Source organism: Mastomys coucha, unplaced genomic scaffold, assembly GCF_008632895.1.
Source record: "Mastomys coucha isolate ucsf_1 unplaced genomic scaffold, UCSF_Mcou_1 pScaffold21, whole genome shotgun sequence".
Taxonomy (NCBI): Eukaryota; Metazoa; Chordata; class Mammalia; order Rodentia; family Muridae; genus Mastomys; species Mastomys coucha.
Window position 1 is genome coordinate 140,172,181 of NW_022196904.1, and position 18,562 is coordinate 140,190,742.

Here is an 18,562-nt window from a genome sequence, read left to right on the forward strand (position 1 = left end):
AAAAACAAAAAACAAAAAAAACCCCAAAAAACAAAAAAAACCCCAAAAAACCCTAATTAGTTATAATAAATTAGAATTTGTTAATTTGTTTACTTATTTACTTCTTATTTTATGTTTATATGTTGTTGCCTGAGGGTGTGTATGTGCACTAAAAGTGTGCAGGTATCAACCAAGGCCAGAAGAGGGAGGCAAGTCCCCTGAACTAGAGTTCCAGGTTGTGTGATGATAAAGGTGTTGGGAATCAAACACTGGTTCTCTGCAAAACCATCAACTTCTCTTAACTGTTTCGCCTGCTCTCATTTTTCTTCTTTTCTTTCTTTCTTTTTTTTTTTTTTGGTTTTTCGAGACAGGGTTTCTCTGTATAGCCCTGGCTGTCCTGGAACTCACTCTGTAGACCAGGCTGGCCTCGGACTCAGAAATCCACCTGCCTCTGCCTTCCAAGTGCTGTGCTGGGATTAAAGGCGTGCGCCACCACCCCGCCCGGCCCATTTTCTTTTTTTTCTTTTCTTCTTCTCCTCCTTTTCTTCTTCTTCTTCTTCTTCTTCTTCTTCTTTCTTCTTCTTCTTCTTCTTCTTCTTCTTCTTCTTCTTCTTCTTCTTCTTCTTCTTCTTCTCCTTCTCCTCCTTCTCCTTCTTCTTCTTCTTCTTCATCTTCTTCTTCCTCCTCTTCCTCTCTCCCTCTTCTTCTTCCTCCTCCTCTTCCTCCTCTTCCTCTCCCCCTCTTCTTCCTCCTCCTCTTCCTCCTCTTCTTCTCCTTCTCTTCCTCCTCCTCTTCCTCTTCCTCCTCCTCCTCTTCTTCTTCTTCCTCCTCCTCCTCTTCCTCCTCCTCTTCTTTTTCCTCCTCCTCTTCCTCCTCCTCCTCTTTCTTCTTCTTCTTCTTCTTCTTCTTCTTCTTCTTCTTCTTCTTCTCCTCCTCCTCTCCCTCCTCCTCCTCTTCCTCCTTCTCCTCCTCTTCCTCCTCCTCCCCTTCTCCTCCTCCTCTTCTTCCTCCTCTTCTTCCTTCTTCTCTTCTCCTTCTCCTCCCTCTCCCTCTCCCTCTTTGTAATTTGAAGTAAGGTCTCACACTGGCTGGCTGGTAGCTTACTATGTAGACCATGCTGGTCTACACTCACAAAGATCTGTTTACTTCTGCTTCCTGAATGCTGGGACTAAAGGTGTGTGCCACCATGACCAGCTTATCTTGTTTACCTAAAATATATCTTTGTCTGGGAGCACTTAGTGGCAGAGTGTTTATATAGCATGTTTAAAGCCTTGGATTCAATCCCTAAAACGGAATAATATTATAGCTAGGCATAATGGCATATTGTAGTATCAACACTCAAACTAAGCCCTGAAAATTATTAAGTTTGAGGCTAACCTGGGCTACAGTGTGAGACTGTCTCAAAAAGCCAATAATTAAACTAATAAAACTGTTACAAAATATTCATCTAATTTTTTATTAGTTTGTTATTGGGGATTGAACTGCCTATTGGCTAGGCAAACATGTTATCATTGAGCTACATTTCCAGCCCTTTTTCATTTATTTATTTATTTATTTATTTATTTATTTATTTTTCTGTGACAGGGTTTCTCTGTGTAGCCCTCTGGCTGTTCTGAGACTCTCTCTATAGACCAGGGTGGCCTCAAACTTAGAGGTCCATCTGCCTCTGTCTTCTCAGTGCTGTGATTAAAATCATGCACAACAACTGCCTGGCCTATTTATTTATTTCTTTTGACACAGGATCTCTCTATGTAGTGTCTTGGATCTCTTGGAACTTGCTATGTAGAAAGCTGGTCTCAAACTCCACAGAGGTCTGTCTGTCTCTGCCTCCCTCCCCAAGTGCTGGGATTAAAGGTGTGTGCAGCTATGCCCATTGTTTTAATCCAGTTTTATTCCTGAGTAAACGAGGCTCAGGTTAAGCTAGTTCTCAAAGTGTTTCACTTGATAAACTATAAAACTGAAATTCAGGGTGTGGCAGCATACCAGCACTGGGAGGCAGAGACAGGAAGAACAGAAATTCAAGACCATTATTAGCATATAAGTTTGAGCCAGCCTGGCTACTGTGGTGTCAAAAAATAACAAATTCCAAAAAGATTCAAAATGAGATCCATCTGATCCCAAGTCATTTGTGCTATAGCCTTGCCTGAGCCTGAGTCCTGGGGTTGAAGTGGGTTATGACCACAGACTGGAAAGATAGGGCAGGTGAATATCTACATGACATTGACACTTAAGGGAGAAGGAGGTAATTCGGCAGTCTCTTGATACATGTGTGAATACCTGAAATCATGGGTTCTATCCTAAGTAACACGTAGACACACAGCTTGGGCACGCTAGGGGAAATGCCAGAGAAGATGCCAACAGTGACCAGGGGTAGCTGTCCCTCTTAAGTGTAGAGGGACAAGGTTACCTGGCCCCTTCCTTCCTGCATCTCTCCCTCTGCAGGCTGGTACAGAAGGCAGAGCTGGTTCGGCTGTCCCAGACCCTGAGCTTGGTGCCCCGTCTACACTGGCTGCTAGTGGAGGACGCTGAGAGCCCTACCCCGCTGGTCTCGGGGCTGTTGGCCGCCTCTGGTCTCCTCTTTACACACCTGGCTGTCCTTACCCCCAAGGCTCAGCGGCTTAGGGAAGGTGAGCCAGGCTGGGTCCGCCCCCGAGGAGTAGAACAGCGCAACAAGGCCCTCAATTGGCTCCGAGGTAAAGGGGGTGCTGTTGGGGGCGAGAAGGATCCACCACCACCAGGGACCCAAGGAGTCGTGTATTTTGCTGATGATGACAACACCTACAGCCGGGAGCTCTTTAAGGAGGTGAGCCCTGGGACAAAGACAGAGAAAGAGCCAGGTGGGACCGCTCCCTTCTTTCTCTTGCTTACCCATGTTGATGTGGGCTGCTGGGTGAAGATGGGGAACAGTAGGGGAGGGGTATCAATAAACAAAGTAGTTCTTTTCCTTGGACCACCACCCCTCTCTGTTTCTTCTCTCATCTCCATCAGATGCGTTGGACTCGTGGTGTCTCAGTGTGGCCTGTGGGGCTGGTGGGCGGCCTGCGATTTGAGGGTCCTCAGGTACAGGATGGCCGCGTTGTGGGTTTCCACACAGCATGGGAACCCAACAGGCCCTTTCCCCTGGACATGGCGGGATTTGCAGTTGCCCTGCCCTTGCTGTTGGCTAAGCCCAATGCCCAGTTTGATGCTACTGCACCCCGGGGCCACTTGGAAAGTAGTCTCCTGAGCCATCTTATAGATCCCAAGGACCTGGAGCCACGGGCTGCCAACTGTACTCAGGTAAGAGGATGGAGAAAGGCTCTGAGATGAGCAGCTAACAGAAGTGGGAATGGGTGTTTGAACTGGGAGAAACCCTCCAGATCTCTGACCAGCTTTGCTTTCACTCTATTGAAAAGGCTACTGAGAGTCAGACTAGGGCTCCTGCCATTTCATCTTACAGACTAACGTGAACCCATGGATATATCAGAGAGACAAGGAACAAAGCCCCATTTTAGAGGCAGTAAAGTGCCCCCACCCCAATATTTTATACATTGTATACCAACGCTGGATGTAGAAGAGGTGGGATGGAGTGGAATCCATTTTAGATCGTATACCCCAGAGCTCTGGTTATGGCTGGTCCTGACCCTAAACCTTCCTTCACAGGTACTGGTATGGCACACCCGGACAGAGAAACCTAAGATGAAGCAGGAGGAGCAGTTACAACGGCAGGGCCAGGGCTCAGACCCAGCTGTTGAGGTGTGATGGCAACTTCACCCTGACTTCTACCTTATTTTAGGCACATACCTTGTGGGACTGGGCTCCAGGCCAGCCCAGGATGTGGCTTTTTTTTTTTTTAAGACCTGACCCCTAAGAACCAGAGGCAGCCCCTCCAACCACAGGGTGTGGCCCAGTTGCCTCTTTCCCTCCCCTAGCCTGCCACGTGGCACTGCCCACAGGCTGGGGACAAGCAGCTTCTGTAGTGAGCCAGGTCAGCCCCATCTGGGGTGGAGCAGGACAGATGGACTCAGAAGGGAGGGTAGCTGAGGGAAATGGGTAACTTATTGGGGACAAGCATGCAGTGGGGGGCTAGAGGAGCTGGGCTGGACCCTCCCCATCTGAGCATGCGGATCCCCTTCCTACCTCTAGAATAAAGAATCTCAACCTGGAGGGGTTTCATGTTTTCCTTCACTTGGCAAACCTACTTGCTGCTCTCTGAACTCAAGAAATCAGGCACCTGTTCCTGCACAGGCTGGGTTCCTCCTCTGCACAGTCCTTCAGGCTCCCATCCCCTTGACAGAGAGAGAGAGAGAGAGAGAGAGAGAGAGAGAGAGAGAGAGAGAGAGAGAGGGCGCAGTGACTTTTGTCCACAAACTTTATTGTAGAATCTGTATACTAGAAACAGTATCTAGTCCTTTGGCTGTCACTTCCCTGTCACCCTCATCTATTCTCCACCTTGGTGGTTTCCACCACAGCGGCTGGGCTCCAGGACACCTGGATTTCTCATCCCAGTCCAGCTCTGATTGCTCTAACTCCTGTAATCCCAGGAACCTTTCCTTCCCTGAGCCTGAGTAAAGAATTATAAGTTTTCCATAGTCGTCCATCCTTCCTGCCCCCACCCCGCCAGGTTTCTAGGCTTCAGCTAGAACTTCCTTGGGAGGTTCTTCATCTGGTGGGGCCTCCTCAGGTGCTGGCTTGTGGGCAAGCCCTCCCTGTAGCCATGCAGTTTTCAGTATGTCTTTCAGCCCACCAGGAAAAAGATAGCCCTGGGTCTCTCCTTCCCCATCAATGACTCCACCAAGGCCCTCCAGCGCTGTCTGCAAATACCGCAAACCAAGGAGCACTAGAACCTGTGGGGGAGGCAAGTGGGAAGAGCGATTGTCAGTAGATTTGGAGCCATGGGCTGAAAGTAGGAGGAGTCAGGGCCCTTGGCTGACTGACCTGCAGCAGTAAGGTGACAGCCAGAATACTTCCCAGTGTGCCTGACAAACCCTTCAGGTGTCCCAACAGCACTTCATGGCACCCTTGGGCCCAGAGGTTTAGGTTGGGCTGCCGAGGATCGAAGAGCGGATGGGCATGGGGGTCTGAGAGTTGGGTTTGCAGGCAAGGCCGGGGTGAGTGGGGATTACAACAGGAGAAGGGGACTCCATCAATCAGATATAAACCTTCCACGTTGCTCTGGATCCGGCTGCAAAGGCATAGACAACAGTTAGGTGGCTGCAGATAGAGGCCCAGAGAGTATCTGATCAGGCGCAGTTGAGAAAAATGAGTATACATTTACTGAGTGCTTCACTACCCTAGCTTGCATAATTTATCTCCACAACTCTGACGATAGGCGCCTGTCTGGAAGATAAAGACAGGCATAGTTATCTCCATTTTACAGGTGAGGAATGGGCCCACAGTGGCTTGGCAACATGCCCTGGGCTGATAAATAGAATTATAATCCAGTCTCTCAGCCACTGTGCTCTATTTATTGCATGTCCGGGTAAGAGTTTCAAGGCTAAGGAGGAGGAGAAAGAAAAGAAGAAGCAGATTAATCACTTACTCAACTACATCTTGGTCACTGGGATCCAGGTAACGGTTGCTGACCCACTGAACACCAAACCAGTCCTTGTAGCCATGGCGCCCGCAGCAATGGTACCTCAACTGCAACTCGTCCATCAGACGTTTGGCCTGACAGTGTCCAGGCACCTCTGTGTCCTTGTAGTGAGCCAAGGCAGCCTCCAGGCCCTCCTCCAGTCCCTGGTGGAGACTTAGAGGCAAAGCCAGGGCTAGCCCCAGGGCGAGGGTCAGCAACCCCCCGCCTGCAGCGGTTCCAACCGCTAGCAGTGGAGTCAGGACCCCTCTCCAGGGAGGGTATTGAGCTGCATCCAGACTTGCCCGGCTGGCTCCTGCGCCTCCTAGCCCTGTGCCTAGAGCCACGGCTCCCGCTGCCAGGGCAGTCTGGGGCAGGGCAGGGAATGAACAAGAGGGTGCTAGGAAGGTGCCAAGGTGCCCCAGCTGTACTAGGAGATGCCCGCTACAAAGGAGGGTGAGGCCACCGACCACTGCCAGCAGCCAGGAGAGGAGCCAGATCCCCTGTGCCAAACGGATACGGGGTTGGAGGGGCAGCACCACGGGCAGCACCGGCGCCATCTCCCATCTCTGCCCAAGGGAGTGAGGCACCGTCGGGGCTTGGGGTTGGCTAGGGCAGGCAGGATGCTGAGTCAGCCCAGCCTGGCTTCAACAGGGCTAATGCCACCCTGACCCCAATACCCTGGACATCCTTCCACTCCAGCCTTAATAACCCTCTGCCAGCCCCGATTCAGGATGCTTCTTAGCCTTGCCCTTTAGGAAAGGCCCCGCCCCCAGGCTTAAGGCCCATTTCGTGACCCCGCCCTGCCCTTTCGCGGAAGTGAGTTTGGTGCGCTGGGCTCCAGGCTTAGAGACCCAAGGCCCTGCGTCCCCTCCCAGGTCCTCTGGGAGCCTGCGGGCCGGAAGCCGAGCTAGAGCCTGGCGGGGTGAAGGGTCAGCCGTGTGTCCCCGCCTCCGGCCTGAGCCGCGGGTCCCGGACAGGGAAGGGTTACCTGGCGGCCCGCCCCCCCCTCCGGCCCGCCCCCCTCCCGCGCTTGCTGGCGACTCCGGGTCCCGCGCCTGTTTGTGCTGCGCCGCAGGGGCTCCGGACGGCCAGTCACCGCACCCTGGGAGCCCACCCCGAGAGAGTAAAAGGACCGGTTCCACAGCGCCCCTTCCAAGTCCCGTTCCCCACGCTCGACAGCGCCCCCGAGGGGTGGCACGGCTCCCCTCCGCGCGCGCCGGAGTGCTTCCTTCCCCTCTCCCCAGCCATGGCCCCCGCGGCTTAGACGCCTCCGACGCCGCTGCTCGGAGCAACGCGGGGGCCGGATGGACGGGACTGCGGGGCCCGGTGAGTACGGGGCGGGGCGGACGGCGTGGCCTGGATTCCCTGAGCGCCAGCCTGACAGGCACTGCCAGTGCTGGACCGCTGTCTAGTGGCGTGCTCGCGTGCTCCTGCGCCCCGGGGGCTCTGAGCATCCTCCTCAGTTCTTCAAGTTGTCCAATTCTAGCTTCTAGGAACCCGCTACTGTCATTTTGGTCTTCCTTAATGCCATTCTACTCCTTGGTTCTCTGTGCCCCTCTAAGTTTCCCAGACCACCGTGTCACACTGGGCCTCTTCCCCGGGAATTCCGGGTCTTTTTTATTTCTGCCTCCACAGTTACCTTGGGATGTACACTGTAACAGCTCTCCACTGATACTCTGAACACGTACTCACCAGATTGTGTTCCTTACACCCTGGCCTCTCAGTCTGGGCTTACTGTCCAGTTCACTTTTCCTGTGTCTCTAGCTTGTTGGCTGTGTTTGCATTTTGTTAGAGACTTGCGCTTGCTGGTGGGGCGAGAGGGCTGTGGTTCCTCCCCAGGATTGCTCCTGCCTCTCTCTCCGGCTCCCACGTACCTCGGCAGGATTCCATGTTTCCCCCCTGGTACTCCATGATACCTTGCCTCTGCGGAGGCCGAGACAGCAGCAGGAAGAGTTTTGCCAGGCTCATTGCCTGTCCTGTTAGAAGGAGGCCCTTGATTCTCTATCATCTCCATCCACCTCCTCTCCTCTGGATGAGCTTTCACGTTTTAGACTGCTTGAGAGGGTTAGCGTTGTAACGTTGGGTGGGGGGACAGAACCACCTCCACCCTCCAGGTAGTGGCACTTTTCTGAGTGTCTCTTGCCCCTTTCCCAGGTGAGGGCCCTGCTCATGAGACCCTGCAGACCCTGAGCCAGAGGCTTCGGGTGCAGGAAGAAGAGATGGAACTGGTAAAGGCAGCCTTGGCAGAAGCCCTTCGTCTGCTACGGCTGCATAGCCCCACCACAACCCTTCAGGGCTCTGGCATATCAGCTCCAACAAGGAACAGGTACACATGCCAGCACACTCATTCTTCCTTCCTGGGAACTTTGGGGCATCAGGTTAATTTCCTGTCTCCCCAGCAGCATTACAGTCCCTCCAGGACTGCCACCTACGCACAGCTCTTCCTTGGTGAGCCGAGGCACCCAAACAGAAGAAGAACTGGAGATAGAGCCATCCTCTGGACCCCCTGGCCTGAGCAATGGGCCTCCAGCTCTTCAGGGGGGCAATGAAGAGCCTAGTGGGACCCAGTCTGAAGGAGGGTGCAGCAGCAGCAGTGGGGCAGGTTCCCCTGGCCCCCCAGGAATCCTCAGGCCTGTGCAGCCCCTTCAGCGATCTGACACGTAGGTGTCCTGTGGTGGTAGCTAGGATGGTAGGTTGGGAAGTCAGAGAAGGAGGCTTGATATTTCATTCTGCTCCACCAGGCCCCGAAGAAATTCCTCGTCCTCCTCCTCCCCCTCAGAGCGGCCCAGGCAGAAACTCTCCAGGAAGGCAGCTTCCTCAGCTAACCTGCTGTTGCGGTCTGGGAGCACAGAGAGGTGGGTAAGCCTTCCCTTCCTCCTTTAACTTGCTGTACCCCAGGCTTACTTCTTGACTTTCTCCATTCCTGGGTGGGGTAGGTGACCTCATTACCCAACAGGAAGAAAGAAACAAAGCATTCCTTGGGACTCCTGCAGTGTTCTGGGCCCTGTGCTAAAACTCTCCTCCATGTCATTCAGGCCTTGTAACATCTCTGGTGAATAGGTGGTCTCCATTGCAGAGGTGAAGCAGCCTCAGAGAGGGCAATCAGTTGCCTCAGGTCACAGAGTCAAGCTCTGAACCTGATTTTTCCTGATTCTAGTACTGCTGTCATTTTTTTCCCTTTCTCTCTCTCTCTCTCTTTCTCTTTCTCTCTCTCTCTCTCTCTCTCTCTCTCTCTCTCTCTCTCTTTCTCTCTCTCTCTCTTTGAGACAGGGTTTTTCTGTGTATCCCTGGCTGCCCTGGAACTCACTCTGTAGACCAGGCTGGCCTTGAACTCAGAAATCCACCTGCTTCTGCCTCCCAAGCACTACCACTGCCTGGCCTTCTGCTGACATTTTCATATCACAATATACATTTCAAAATTCTAGGAGCTAAAAGCTCTGATGACATGTTACTTATTTAGTTGAGACAGGGTCTCATATCATAGCCTGGGCGGGCCTAGAGTTCACTTGGTAGCCCAGGTTGGCCTAAAAGGTATGGTAGTCCTTTCTTGGCCTCCAGAGTACTGGGAAGATACCTGGTAGCTCTGGTGATCGTTCACAGATGGCTGTCCTCAGAGCTTTAGCTGATCCCCATTCCCTACAGAGTCCTGCTCTGCCTACTCCTGTAATATCCTAGTGGCAGGCAACCTGCTTGTGTGGGGTCACTGTCTTAGTGGACCTGAAGGTCCACTCCAGGCTTGTCCTTTCTTACTTTCTACTCTGTTCTCTGAAGAGCTATTACCAGCTTATCACCCAGTGACAGTGACCTCTAAAATACAATTATCATTTTTCTTTTGGGAGATTTTGCCTACTCCCCCCTCCCCCCAGATTCCTAAAAGGCAGGGCTAGTCTATATTCTGGCCTCATTTTACAAATACGGAAATAAAAAGGTCAGTAGAGACCTAGAAGAAAGAGCACAGGCTATAGTTTCATGGTTCTGTTCTCTCACCTTTATATTGCCTTCTCTCTCTTCTTCCCTTTTCTTCCTTCCTTCCTTCCTTCCTCCCTTCCTTCCTTTCTTTCTTTTTCTTCCAACTAAAAGTCCCCATCTCTTTAGAGCCTTATGCTCTGACAATGACCGTATACCAGCAAGGTGACTGGGAGGAACCTCCTGTCAGTATCTTGCCCCACCCCTCTCAGGTCTTGACATTTGATCTTGTCTTATACTTTTACCTCTTCTCAATAGCAGGGGGAACAAAGACCCCCTGTCCAGTCCTGGGGGTCCCGGATCCCGGAGGAGCAATTATAACTTAGGTATGTACAGAGAGGCGAGGGAAGGACTTGCATGGTGGCACGAGGGTCTGGCTACTTTGGGGAGATCGGTCCGTCATGGAGGGTTTGCTGCTCTGGCCTTGGGGAATGGAGGCTTACTTACCTGCCTTTTTCTGTAGAAGGCATTTCCGTGAAGATGTTCCTTCGTGGCCGTCCCATTACCATGTACATTCCGTCTGGTATCCGAAGTCTTGAGGAGCTGCCCAGCGGCCCACCCCCAGAGACCCTGAGCCTTGACTGGGTGTATCCTATTCAGTTCCATGGGAATCACACCTTTCCACCATGGGTCCCCCTTCCTTCTTTACAGTTTCTTTCTGTGTTGGGGGGAGGTGAGAAATCCTGTGAATCATCCTGTACCACCCCAACGTGGACGGATGGTAATGCCTAGTGGGAGCTTTGCCGTTTTCATGTTCCCTTCTTCCTCTTCCTGCCCTTCATCTGGTCCTTTCCTTGACCACGGTCCCCAACACAGTTATGGGTACAGGGGTCGTGATTCTCGCTCTAATCTATTTGTGCTGCGTTCTGGGGAGGTGGTCTACTTTATTGCCTGTGTGGTGGTGCTGTACCGGCCTGGGGGAGGCCCAGGGGGTCCTGGAGGTGGCGGCCAGAGACATTACCGGGGTCACACAGACTGCGTTCGATGGTGAGGGCCTTGGGGTCTGGAGCTGGTGGGCTTGACAGGAAGAGGGTCTGGCCATGGGTGGAAGGGTAGCAAAGGCAGTTGCCTTGCTGCCTCTTAAGCAGGGACACTTATCTTGGGTGGTCTTGAGAGAGACCCCTTTCCTAGAGTTCTCCTCCCCTTACTTAGCCTTGCTGTTCACCCTGATGGTGTTCGTGTAGCCTCAGGACAGACAGCTGGAGTGGACAAGGACGGAAAGGTAATGTCAGTGCTGAATATTGAGCAGCTAGGTGAGATAACAGGTCAATTTTTCTTCACAGTTCTGACCCCTTCTCTTCCACTAGCCCTTGCAGCCCGTGGTTCATATCTGGGACTCAGAGACACTCCTAAAACTGCAGGAGATTGGACTGGGTGCCTTTGAGCGTGGTGTGGGGGCCTTGGCCTTTTCAGCAGCGGTGAGCTGGGCACAAAGTTTCTAGATCTCTACTTTTTGTTTGTTTGTTGCTTTTGTTTTTTGAGACAGGGTTCCTCTATGTGTAGCCTTGGGTGTCTTGGGGCTCAGTTTGTAGACCAGGTTGGCCTTGAACTCACAGTGATCCACCTGCCTCTACCTCCCAAGTGTTGGGATTTAAAATGTGTGCTACCACACCGGGCTGTTTGTTTTTTGAGGCAGGCCTCTCTAACTCAGTATGTAGATGAGGATGTTTTTGAACTCTTGCTCCTTCTGTCTCTACCCACCAACTGTTATAGGCATGTGCCACCATATCTGGCTAGACAGATAGACCTTATTCTTACTCAGGACACCACTCTTTGATTTTACCAGGAAGCCTGGGGAAGGTTTGGTGTTCTGGGCTTACACAGCCAGTTCTCCTGAGAAAGAGACCCGTCAACTTCTTTTGCCCTCCTAACCTCTGATAAAATCTCTGTCTAATAATAGGCATGTCCAGAACTCCAGAACTCACAGTGCTGTGTCTCATCCTCAGGATCACGGTGCTTTCCTTTGTGTGGTGGATGATTCCAATGAGCACATGCTGTCAGTGTGGGACTGTAGCCGGGGAGTGAAGCTGGCAGAGATCAAGGTGAGGAGCCTAGCTTGATGGTTCCTGAGTCTGGGGTAGGGTAGGAGTGGTGGAGTACGGACATTTCCAGATTTACTTATACATACACTTCTGACTCAGACAAACTCTCGGTTCTCTCAGCTTTTGTTTCTCCACCTGTGTATTGAGAACTACAGAATTACAGAAATTCTAATGGGGACTATAATTTTTTAGGGGATCAGCTTTTCCCCCTTGCAGGAGATTGGACTGGGTGCCTTTGAGTGTGGTGTGGGGGCCTTGGCCTTTTCAGCAGTGGTGAGCTGGGCACAAAGCTTCTATGCAGTTTTTTTTTTTTTAAAGATTTATTTATTATTATATGTAAGTACACTGTAGCTGTCTTCTGACACACCAGAGGAGGGTGTCAGATCTCATTACAGGTGGTTGTGAGTCACCATGTGGTTGCTGGGATTTGAACTCAGGACCTTCAGAAGAGCAGTCAGTGCTCTTACCCTCTGAGCCATCTCACCTCACCAGCCCTTTTTTTTGGTTTTTCGAGACAGGGTTTCTCTGTGCAGCCCTGGCTGTCCTGGTATTCACTCTGTAGACCAGTCTGGCCTCAAACTCAGAAATCCGTTTGCCTCTGCCTCCCAAGTGCTAGGATTAAAGGCATGCGCCACCACTGCCTGGCTCAAAGCTTCTAGATCTCTACTGGTTTTTTTTTTTTTAAAGATTTATTTATTTATTATATGTAAGTACACTGTAGCTGTCTTCAGATGCACCAGAAGAGGGCGTCAGATCTCATTACGGGTGGTTGTGAGCCACCATGTGGTTGCTGGGATTTGAACTCATGATCTTCCGAAGAGCAGTCAGTGCTCTTCCCCACTGAGCCATCTCACCAGCCCCTGTTTTTGTTTTTTGAGACATGGTTCCTCTATGTGTGGCCTTGGCTGTCTTGGGGCTCAGTTTGTAGATCAGGTTGGCCTTGAACTCACAGAGATCCACCTGCCTCTGCCTCCCAAGTGCTGGGATTAAAGATGTGTGTAATCCTTGCAGTGTTGAGGGTCAAACCAGGGCCTTTAATATTCCATGCAGGCATTCTACTGTTGCTCTATACCTTCAGCCTTCAACCAGAGCCTTGAAGGAAGAATTATCTTGGGGTCTCAGGGCTTTTGTAACCAGCTGTTAGGAAGCAGCCTGAGGAACAGAGTCGACTTTGGTGGCACAAGGCTGTCATCCCAGCTACGCTGGAGACTGAGCAAAGGAAAGAAGGCTGAGGATACAGCCCAATAGTATGTTTACACAGCACACACAAGGCCCCACACTCAATATCAACATGGCAATAGAAGTAAATGGAAAAGGATGGACAGAGGTGGTACACACCTTTAGTTCCAGCACTCAGGAGGCAGAGGCAGGTGGATCTCTGTGAGTTCAAGGGCAACCTGGTCTACAGAGGGAGTTCCATGATAGCCAGGGATACAGAGAAGCCCTGTCTCAGGAAAAAATAAAAAATAAAAATTGAAGGGTCAAGTGCTGGGTGTAGTGGTTCATGACTGTAATTTCAACACGTGAAAAGCTGAAGCAAGATCACTGAGAGTTCTAGGCAGGATGGTCTCTAGAGTAAGTTGTCTCAACAAAGAACAGCAAATCAAAAACCAGAAAAGCCACTTGTGGTGCATACCTATAAACTTAGCACTTGGGAAGTAGAGGCAGGAGAATAAGGAGTTCAGAGTTCATCCTCAGCTGGCTACATTGGCAGTTCTAGGACAACCAGAGGTACATGAAACTCTGTCATAAGAAACAAACCAAAACAGGGTATGGTGGTGCACATCTTTAATCCTACTACTTGAGGCAGAGGCAGGTGGATCTCTGAGTTTGAGAACAGCCTGGTCTACAAAGTGAGTTCCAGGACAGCCAGGGCCATACAGAGAAACCCTGTCTTGAAAAACCAAAAAAAGAAAGGAAGGAAGGAAGAAAGAAAGAAGAAAGAAAAGCATCAAAGACAACGAAGGTGCTCAGGACTCAGGGTGTCTTCCTTTCTTCAGAGTACAAATGACTCAGTCCTCGCTGTTGGCTTCAGCCCCCGTGACAGCAGCTGTATTGTCACCAGTGGAAAATCTCATGTCCACTTTTGGAACTGGAGTGGTGGAACAGGGGTTCCTGGGAATGGGATCCTCACCCGGAAGCAGGGTGTTTTTGGGGTAAGGTGTGGATGGGTGAGGCAACGGAGAGGGAAGTGGGGCCAAGTACTGTAGACTAATGCACCCCAGCATCCCCAACTGTCCTATGACATCTGTCGATTCTAATGTGCATCCACAATTGTCCTTTGACACCTGTTCTCTGCCCTTTCCAGAAATACAAGAAACCCAAGTTTATCCCTTGCTTTGTGTTCCTCCCTGATGGGAGCATTCTTACTGGAGACTCCGAGGGGAACATTCTTACCTGGGGTCGAAGTGTCTCTGATTCCAAAACTCCAGGCAGGGGTGGGGCCAAAGGTATGTGTGTGAATTTAGGATGTTTGTATCTCAGAAATAATGTGGGAACAGAGCAGAGGGTTTCCTTTTACCCTGAGAACTGATGAACTCCCTGGGGGGGCTGGTCTAGAAAGCTGGGGAGTCATATAGTAAAGGAGAGAAGAAGGCTAGGGATTTGAATTTGTTAAATCTCAGGTTCAAAATTCAAAAGGGTTGTCTTTTGTTTTGTTTGCCACTGTTACTATGAGCTGAACTGGCAGTCACATGAGGCTTAGAGAGTCTTCTGTGGATGCTTGGCAGCTAGAGTTATTCTGTGTTGTGATGCTCTAAGCTGCTCCTTTCCCTATTTACTGCAACTCTAAGAGCATGACTTACTTAGACTTTACCAACAGAAACCTACACAATCGTGGCCCAGGCCCATGCTCATGAGGGGTCCATCTTTGCCCTGTGTCTCCGACGGGATGGGACAGTGCTGAGTGGTGGTGGGCGGGACCGACGGCTGGTACAGTGGGGGCCTGGGTTGGTGGCCCTCCAGGAGGCTGAGGTGAGAGATGGGCTGGGGTCGTGGAAGGGATGGGGAGAGGAATAGTCAGTATGCTTTTGACATTCTGTTATTACTCTGTAGATTCCAGAACACTTTGGAGCTGTGAGAGCCATTGCTGAAGGGCTTGGCTCTGAGCTGCTGGTGGGAACCACAAAGAATGCCTTACTGAGGGGAGATCTGGCTCAGGGCTTCTCCCCTGTCATCCAGGTTGGGAAGCAAAGAGCCAGGGGAAGTAGGGAAGGGAGTTTGGGGAAGAGCAGTGGTGACTGTGTTCTATTGCAGGGCCACACTGATGAGCTCTGGGGACTGTGCACACATCCCTCCCAGAACCGCTTCCTCACCTGTGGCCATGACCGCCAGCTCTGCCTGTGGGATGGGGAAGGCCATGCACTGGCCTGGAGCATGGACCTAAAGGTACAGTCAGCTGCCCTTAGTCCACCATGCCACACTGGCTCTGACTCCCTAAGACTGCCTTTCCTTTTGTGTCTGGGAGAGCTGATTGTATTGTGGTTACAGGCTATTCAGATATGAATTCTGTACAGGCTGGTGACAGTGACCCCTGGGCATTGCTGCTACCTCAGACCCCATGTTGGTTCAGCACTACAATCGTTCTTCTGTAGCACTGCTAGGTGTTTTTGGTGCCTTCCCCCTTACTAGGCTCTGTCCCAGGTCTCTCACGCCTCCTCTTCTCTGGTGGCCTTGAAGTTACTAAGATGACAAAGTGTCCATCTATCCAACCTCTCTTATTAGAAAGCCATCTTCTTTTATTAAACTTTAATTAACATTTACACACATACTCAGTTTTGACTGTGTCCCAGGCCCTTTTCTCCCCCAACCCCTTGACCCCCGTTTGAATCCTCATGCCTCTAGTGTTTATACTTTCATGTGTGTTCTACTACCCCTTCCCCTACCCCATCTCCTGAAGCCTCTCTCCTGATCTCACGGGCACCTTAGAAAAAACAATTTCTTCAATTTACCTTCTTTTTTTCCCAGGAGACGGGTTTATGTGCTGACTTCCACCCAAGTGGGGCAGTTGTGGTTGTAGGACTGAACACAGGGAGGTGAGAGACTACTAGACGTCCTATGAAGAAGAGCAGGGAAGTCTAGGAAGGGTTCTTGGTAACAGGGGAAGGGACAAGAGGTGGCCAAGGCTAACAACTAAAGTGTTGCACACCTCTTCATGTTTGGGTGCTTCTCTGTAGCCCAGGCCTCCCCTTCCCTGCTGTCACTAACTCTTCCCCATCTATACTCTTCAGTCTGGGAGCAGAATGGGGTAGCAACCCAGGATGGGGAAGCAGTGGGACTGGGAGGGGTGGATGTGGGTGGGCGAACAGGGAAGTGACAGGCTTACTGACTCCACAAGGTTTCTGTGGTTGGCCTGGTCTACAGTTTCTGACTTCTTTCTCTGGAGACATCAGAAGCCCCTCAGTTTTTTTATGCCCTCAGCCTCTTCCCATTTCCTAGCCTCCTTCTAGATACCACAGCCTGACATTCTGTCTCCTTGCTGACTCTGCTCAGAGCCTCCCTAGGGGTGGGCTCACATCCTGCCTTCTTGCTTCCTTCCCTTCTCCCTTTCAGGTGGTTGGTTTTGGACACAGAGACCAGAGAGATTGTGTCTGATGTCACTGATGGCAATGAACAGCTCTCAGTTGTCCGGTACAGCCCAGGTGGGAGCCACCCCCACCCTGGACCTGGGTCCTGCTCTGGCTCTTCTTTATCTGAATAAGTTTCTTTGTAGATGGGTTGTACCTGGCTATTGGTTCCCATGACAACATGATCTACATCTATAGTGTTTCCAGTTGTGGCACTAAGTCCAGCCGCTTTGGCAGATGTATGGTAAGGACGTTGGGGTGGAAGTTGGGATTTGTTAACTGTGGGCACAGTAAGAGGGGTTTGATGCATTAAGGGCTAGTCTGGGGATGGGGAATGGTAGCCATCTTGTCAAATTCTTGACTCTTGTTCCCCAGGGGCACTCCAGTTTTATCACTCACCTTGACTGGTCCAAGGATGGGAATTTCATCATGTCCAATTCTGGGGATTATGAGATTCTTTACTGTGAGTGGTAGGAAGATGGGGATAATTTATTATTATTATTATTATTATTATTTTGACATCCAGCTGGCTTAGAATTCTCTATGTGGCTCATGCTGTTTTTACATTCATCATCCTCCTAATTATGTCTCCTAAGAGATTATGTGGGTGCTGATAGGAGGCGTCTAGTCAGGAGGGATAATGGTATTAGAGGAGCATCAAGCAGAGGGGCTGATGTGGAGGGAAATGGAGTTGGAATTGTACACATAGGAATAATCTGGTAAGTAGGTAAACTACAGTTTCACACTATATCTTTTCCAACAAGAACTTAACGGAGTTGAAAAATGGACCAGGCATTGTGGTGCATGCCATTAATCCCTGAATTTGGGAGGCAAAGTAGGTGGATGGATCTTTATGAGTTCAAGGCCAGCCTGGTCTACATAGTGACTTCCAGGTCAGCCAAGGTTGCACAGGAAGACCTTGCCTCAAAGTGTAACACAAAGGGAAGAGTGATCACTAAGAAGACATTGCTTTGGGATAGCGTCTTAGGGCAAGTGTGGAGGGAAGGAGAAGCTGATGAGAAACTGTTAGAGCTTTATCCAGAGGTTGAGGCAGGAATGGAAAGTTCCAGGCATGTCTAGGCTAGATTATCTGTTTCTGAGATAGGGTTCCCTCTGTTACCTGGTTGTCCTGGAACTCACTTTGTAGACTAGGGTGGCCCCCAATTCAGAGATCTGTCTGCCCCTCTAGTACTGGGATTAAAGGCGTGTATCACCATGCAGGGCTATCTTAAAGCCAAACCAAATCAAACAACTTCAGTGGGAACTTGGGAAGCACATAGTGGGGTTCAGTTCACATTCTCAACTGAGGAAAGAATGACAGCTGAGTAGGGGCGATTTCCACCTAGGGGATGTGGCTGGAGGCTGCAAACTACTAAGGAATCGCTACGAGAGCAGAGACCGAGAGTGGGCTACCTATACCTGTGTGCTGGGCTTCCACGTCTATGGTGAGCCAGGGTCTGGAACCCTTTAGGTGGGCTGGGGAAACAAGGAGGAACCCATTCAGGGCTCAGAATACTGGGTGTGTGCTGCCTTGGGGTGGGGATCATGGCGGCAAATCCAGGTGAGGAGGCCCCTTGGGATTGGAAGGACTGCCTGGAGCGCAGTGGCAACCTGAAAACCTGAGACACTGCAGCTCTAGGTTGTGGGTTGCAGCCTGGCTCAGGCCACCTGTTGTGTTAGGTGTGTGGCCTGATGGCTCTGATGGGACAGACATCAACTCCCTTTGTCGCTCCCATAATGAACGGGTGGTGGCTGTGGCTGACGACTTCTGCAAAGTACACCTCTTTCAGTACCCATGTGCTCGAGCCAAGGTGAGGCCTCAGGGGACCACTGGGCCCAGCTGGGTAGGTTTGGGACCCTGCCATTGCTGCAACTGTTCTTTTTTTTCTCATCTAGGCGCCAAGTCGTATGTACTCGGGCCATGGCAGCCATGTGACTAGTGTCCGGTTCACACACGACGACTCATACCTTGTCTCCTTAGGTGGCAAGGATGCTAGCATCTTTCAGTGGCGAGTGCTAGGGGCAGGGAGCTCTGGGCCAGCTCCTGCCACGCCATCTAGAACTCCCTCTCTGTCCCCTGCCTCCTCTCTGGACGTGTGATTGATGCTGGATGGTCTTGTCCCTCTGGTACTGTGCTCTGGCCCCACCCTGGCCAAACCCCCTAGGACCAAGGACAGCCTTTTCCTGGGCTAGCTTTTTCTTTGACTTAATACATTCCCAATTGCGCATTTTCCTGGAGGGGCAAACCACCCCATTGCACACACGATAACAACAGACTTGCTGGCTGAGCCGGACAACCCAGCTCCTACACCCTCTGCTCGGTGAGGGGCAATAAAAAGAAAAAAGTAACTGCCTGGTGCTTTTATGCGGCGGGTCCCTCAGGGGCTCTGTTCTGTTAGGGCGGGAAGAGAAAAGGGAGTTCAGACCAAATATGCAAATAACAGGCAAAGCGGCTT

General features: G+C 51.1%; 3 protein-coding genes across 3 annotated transcripts in view; 2 read left to right on the forward strand and 1 right to left on the reverse strand.

Annotated features, from left to right (window-relative positions):
* B3gat3 (beta-1,3-glucuronyltransferase 3) overlaps positions 1-4,125 on the forward strand; it is an 8,042-nt gene extending 3,917 nt beyond the window's left edge. The window contains exons 3-5 of the mRNA XM_031389617.1: positions 2,422-2,782; positions 2,968-3,258; positions 3,622-4,125. Of these exons, the coding sequence (XP_031245477.1) occupies positions 2,422-2,782; positions 2,968-3,258; positions 3,622-3,720 (751 nt within the window). The 3' untranslated portion in view covers positions 3,721-4,125. The remainder of the gene's footprint in view (positions 1-2,421; positions 2,783-2,967; positions 3,259-3,621) is intronic.
* A 187-nt stretch (positions 4,126-4,312) lies between these two features.
* Rom1 (retinal outer segment membrane protein 1) lies at positions 4,313-6,480 on the reverse strand. The gene is made up of 3 exons (XM_031389616.1): positions 5,501-6,480; positions 4,897-5,143; positions 4,313-4,805 (listed from the first exon to the last, which is right to left on the reverse strand). The coding sequence occupies exons 1-3, from the start codon at positions 6,088-6,090 to the stop codon at positions 4,587-4,589; spliced, it is 1,056 nt and encodes a 351-aa protein (XP_031245476.1). The 5' UTR covers positions 6,091-6,480; the 3' UTR covers positions 4,313-4,586.
* Positions 6,481-6,571: 91 nt separating this feature from the next.
* Eml3 (EMAP like 3) lies at positions 6,572-18,455 on the forward strand. Its single transcript, XM_031389610.1, has 22 exons — positions 6,572-6,859; positions 7,688-7,859; positions 7,936-8,193; positions 8,275-8,388; positions 9,758-9,825; positions 9,963-10,086; positions 10,316-10,486; positions 10,652-10,721; positions 10,807-10,917; positions 11,446-11,541; positions 13,542-13,697; positions 13,850-13,991; positions 14,363-14,514; positions 14,596-14,721; positions 14,797-14,928; positions 15,508-15,575; positions 16,093-16,181; positions 16,253-16,350; positions 16,482-16,569; positions 17,453-17,551; positions 17,787-17,917; positions 18,003-18,455. Exons 1-22 carry the CDS (start codon positions 6,838-6,840, stop codon positions 18,204-18,206), a joined length of 2,691 nt encoding a protein of 896 aa, XP_031245470.1. The 5' UTR covers positions 6,572-6,837; the 3' UTR covers positions 18,207-18,455.
* The last annotated feature ends 107 nt before the right edge of the window (positions 18,456-18,562 follow it).

What these genes read in the sequence shown, in the direction of transcription:
- Eml3 (XM_031389610.1), top strand. Translation starts at nt 6,838, where the DNA reads ATGGACGGGACTGCGGGGCCCG. An exon ending in CGGTCTGGGAGCACAGAGAG is followed by an intron (nt 8,389 to 9,757) that starts GTGGGTAAGCCT and finishes TCTTCTCAATAG; the next exon opens with CAGGGGGAACAAAGACCCCC. An exon ending in GCTGGGCTTCCACGTCTATG is followed by an intron (nt 17,552 to 17,786) that starts GTGAGCCAGGGT and finishes CTGTTGTGTTAG; the next exon opens with GTGTGTGGCCTGATGGCTCT.
- Rom1 (XM_031389616.1), bottom strand. Translation starts at nt 6,090, where the DNA reads ATGGCGCCGGTGCTGCCCGTGGTGCTGCCCCTCCAACCCCGTATCCGT. An exon ending in AGTGACCAAGATGTAGTTGA is followed by an intron (nt 5,144 to 5,500) that starts GTAAGTGATTAA and finishes ATGCCTTTGCAG; the next exon opens with CCGGATCCAGAGCAACGTGG. An exon ending in CTGTCACCTTACTGCTGCAG is followed by an intron (nt 4,806 to 4,896) that starts GTCAGTCAGCCA and finishes CCTCCCCCACAG; the next exon opens with GTTCTAGTGCTCCTTGGTTT.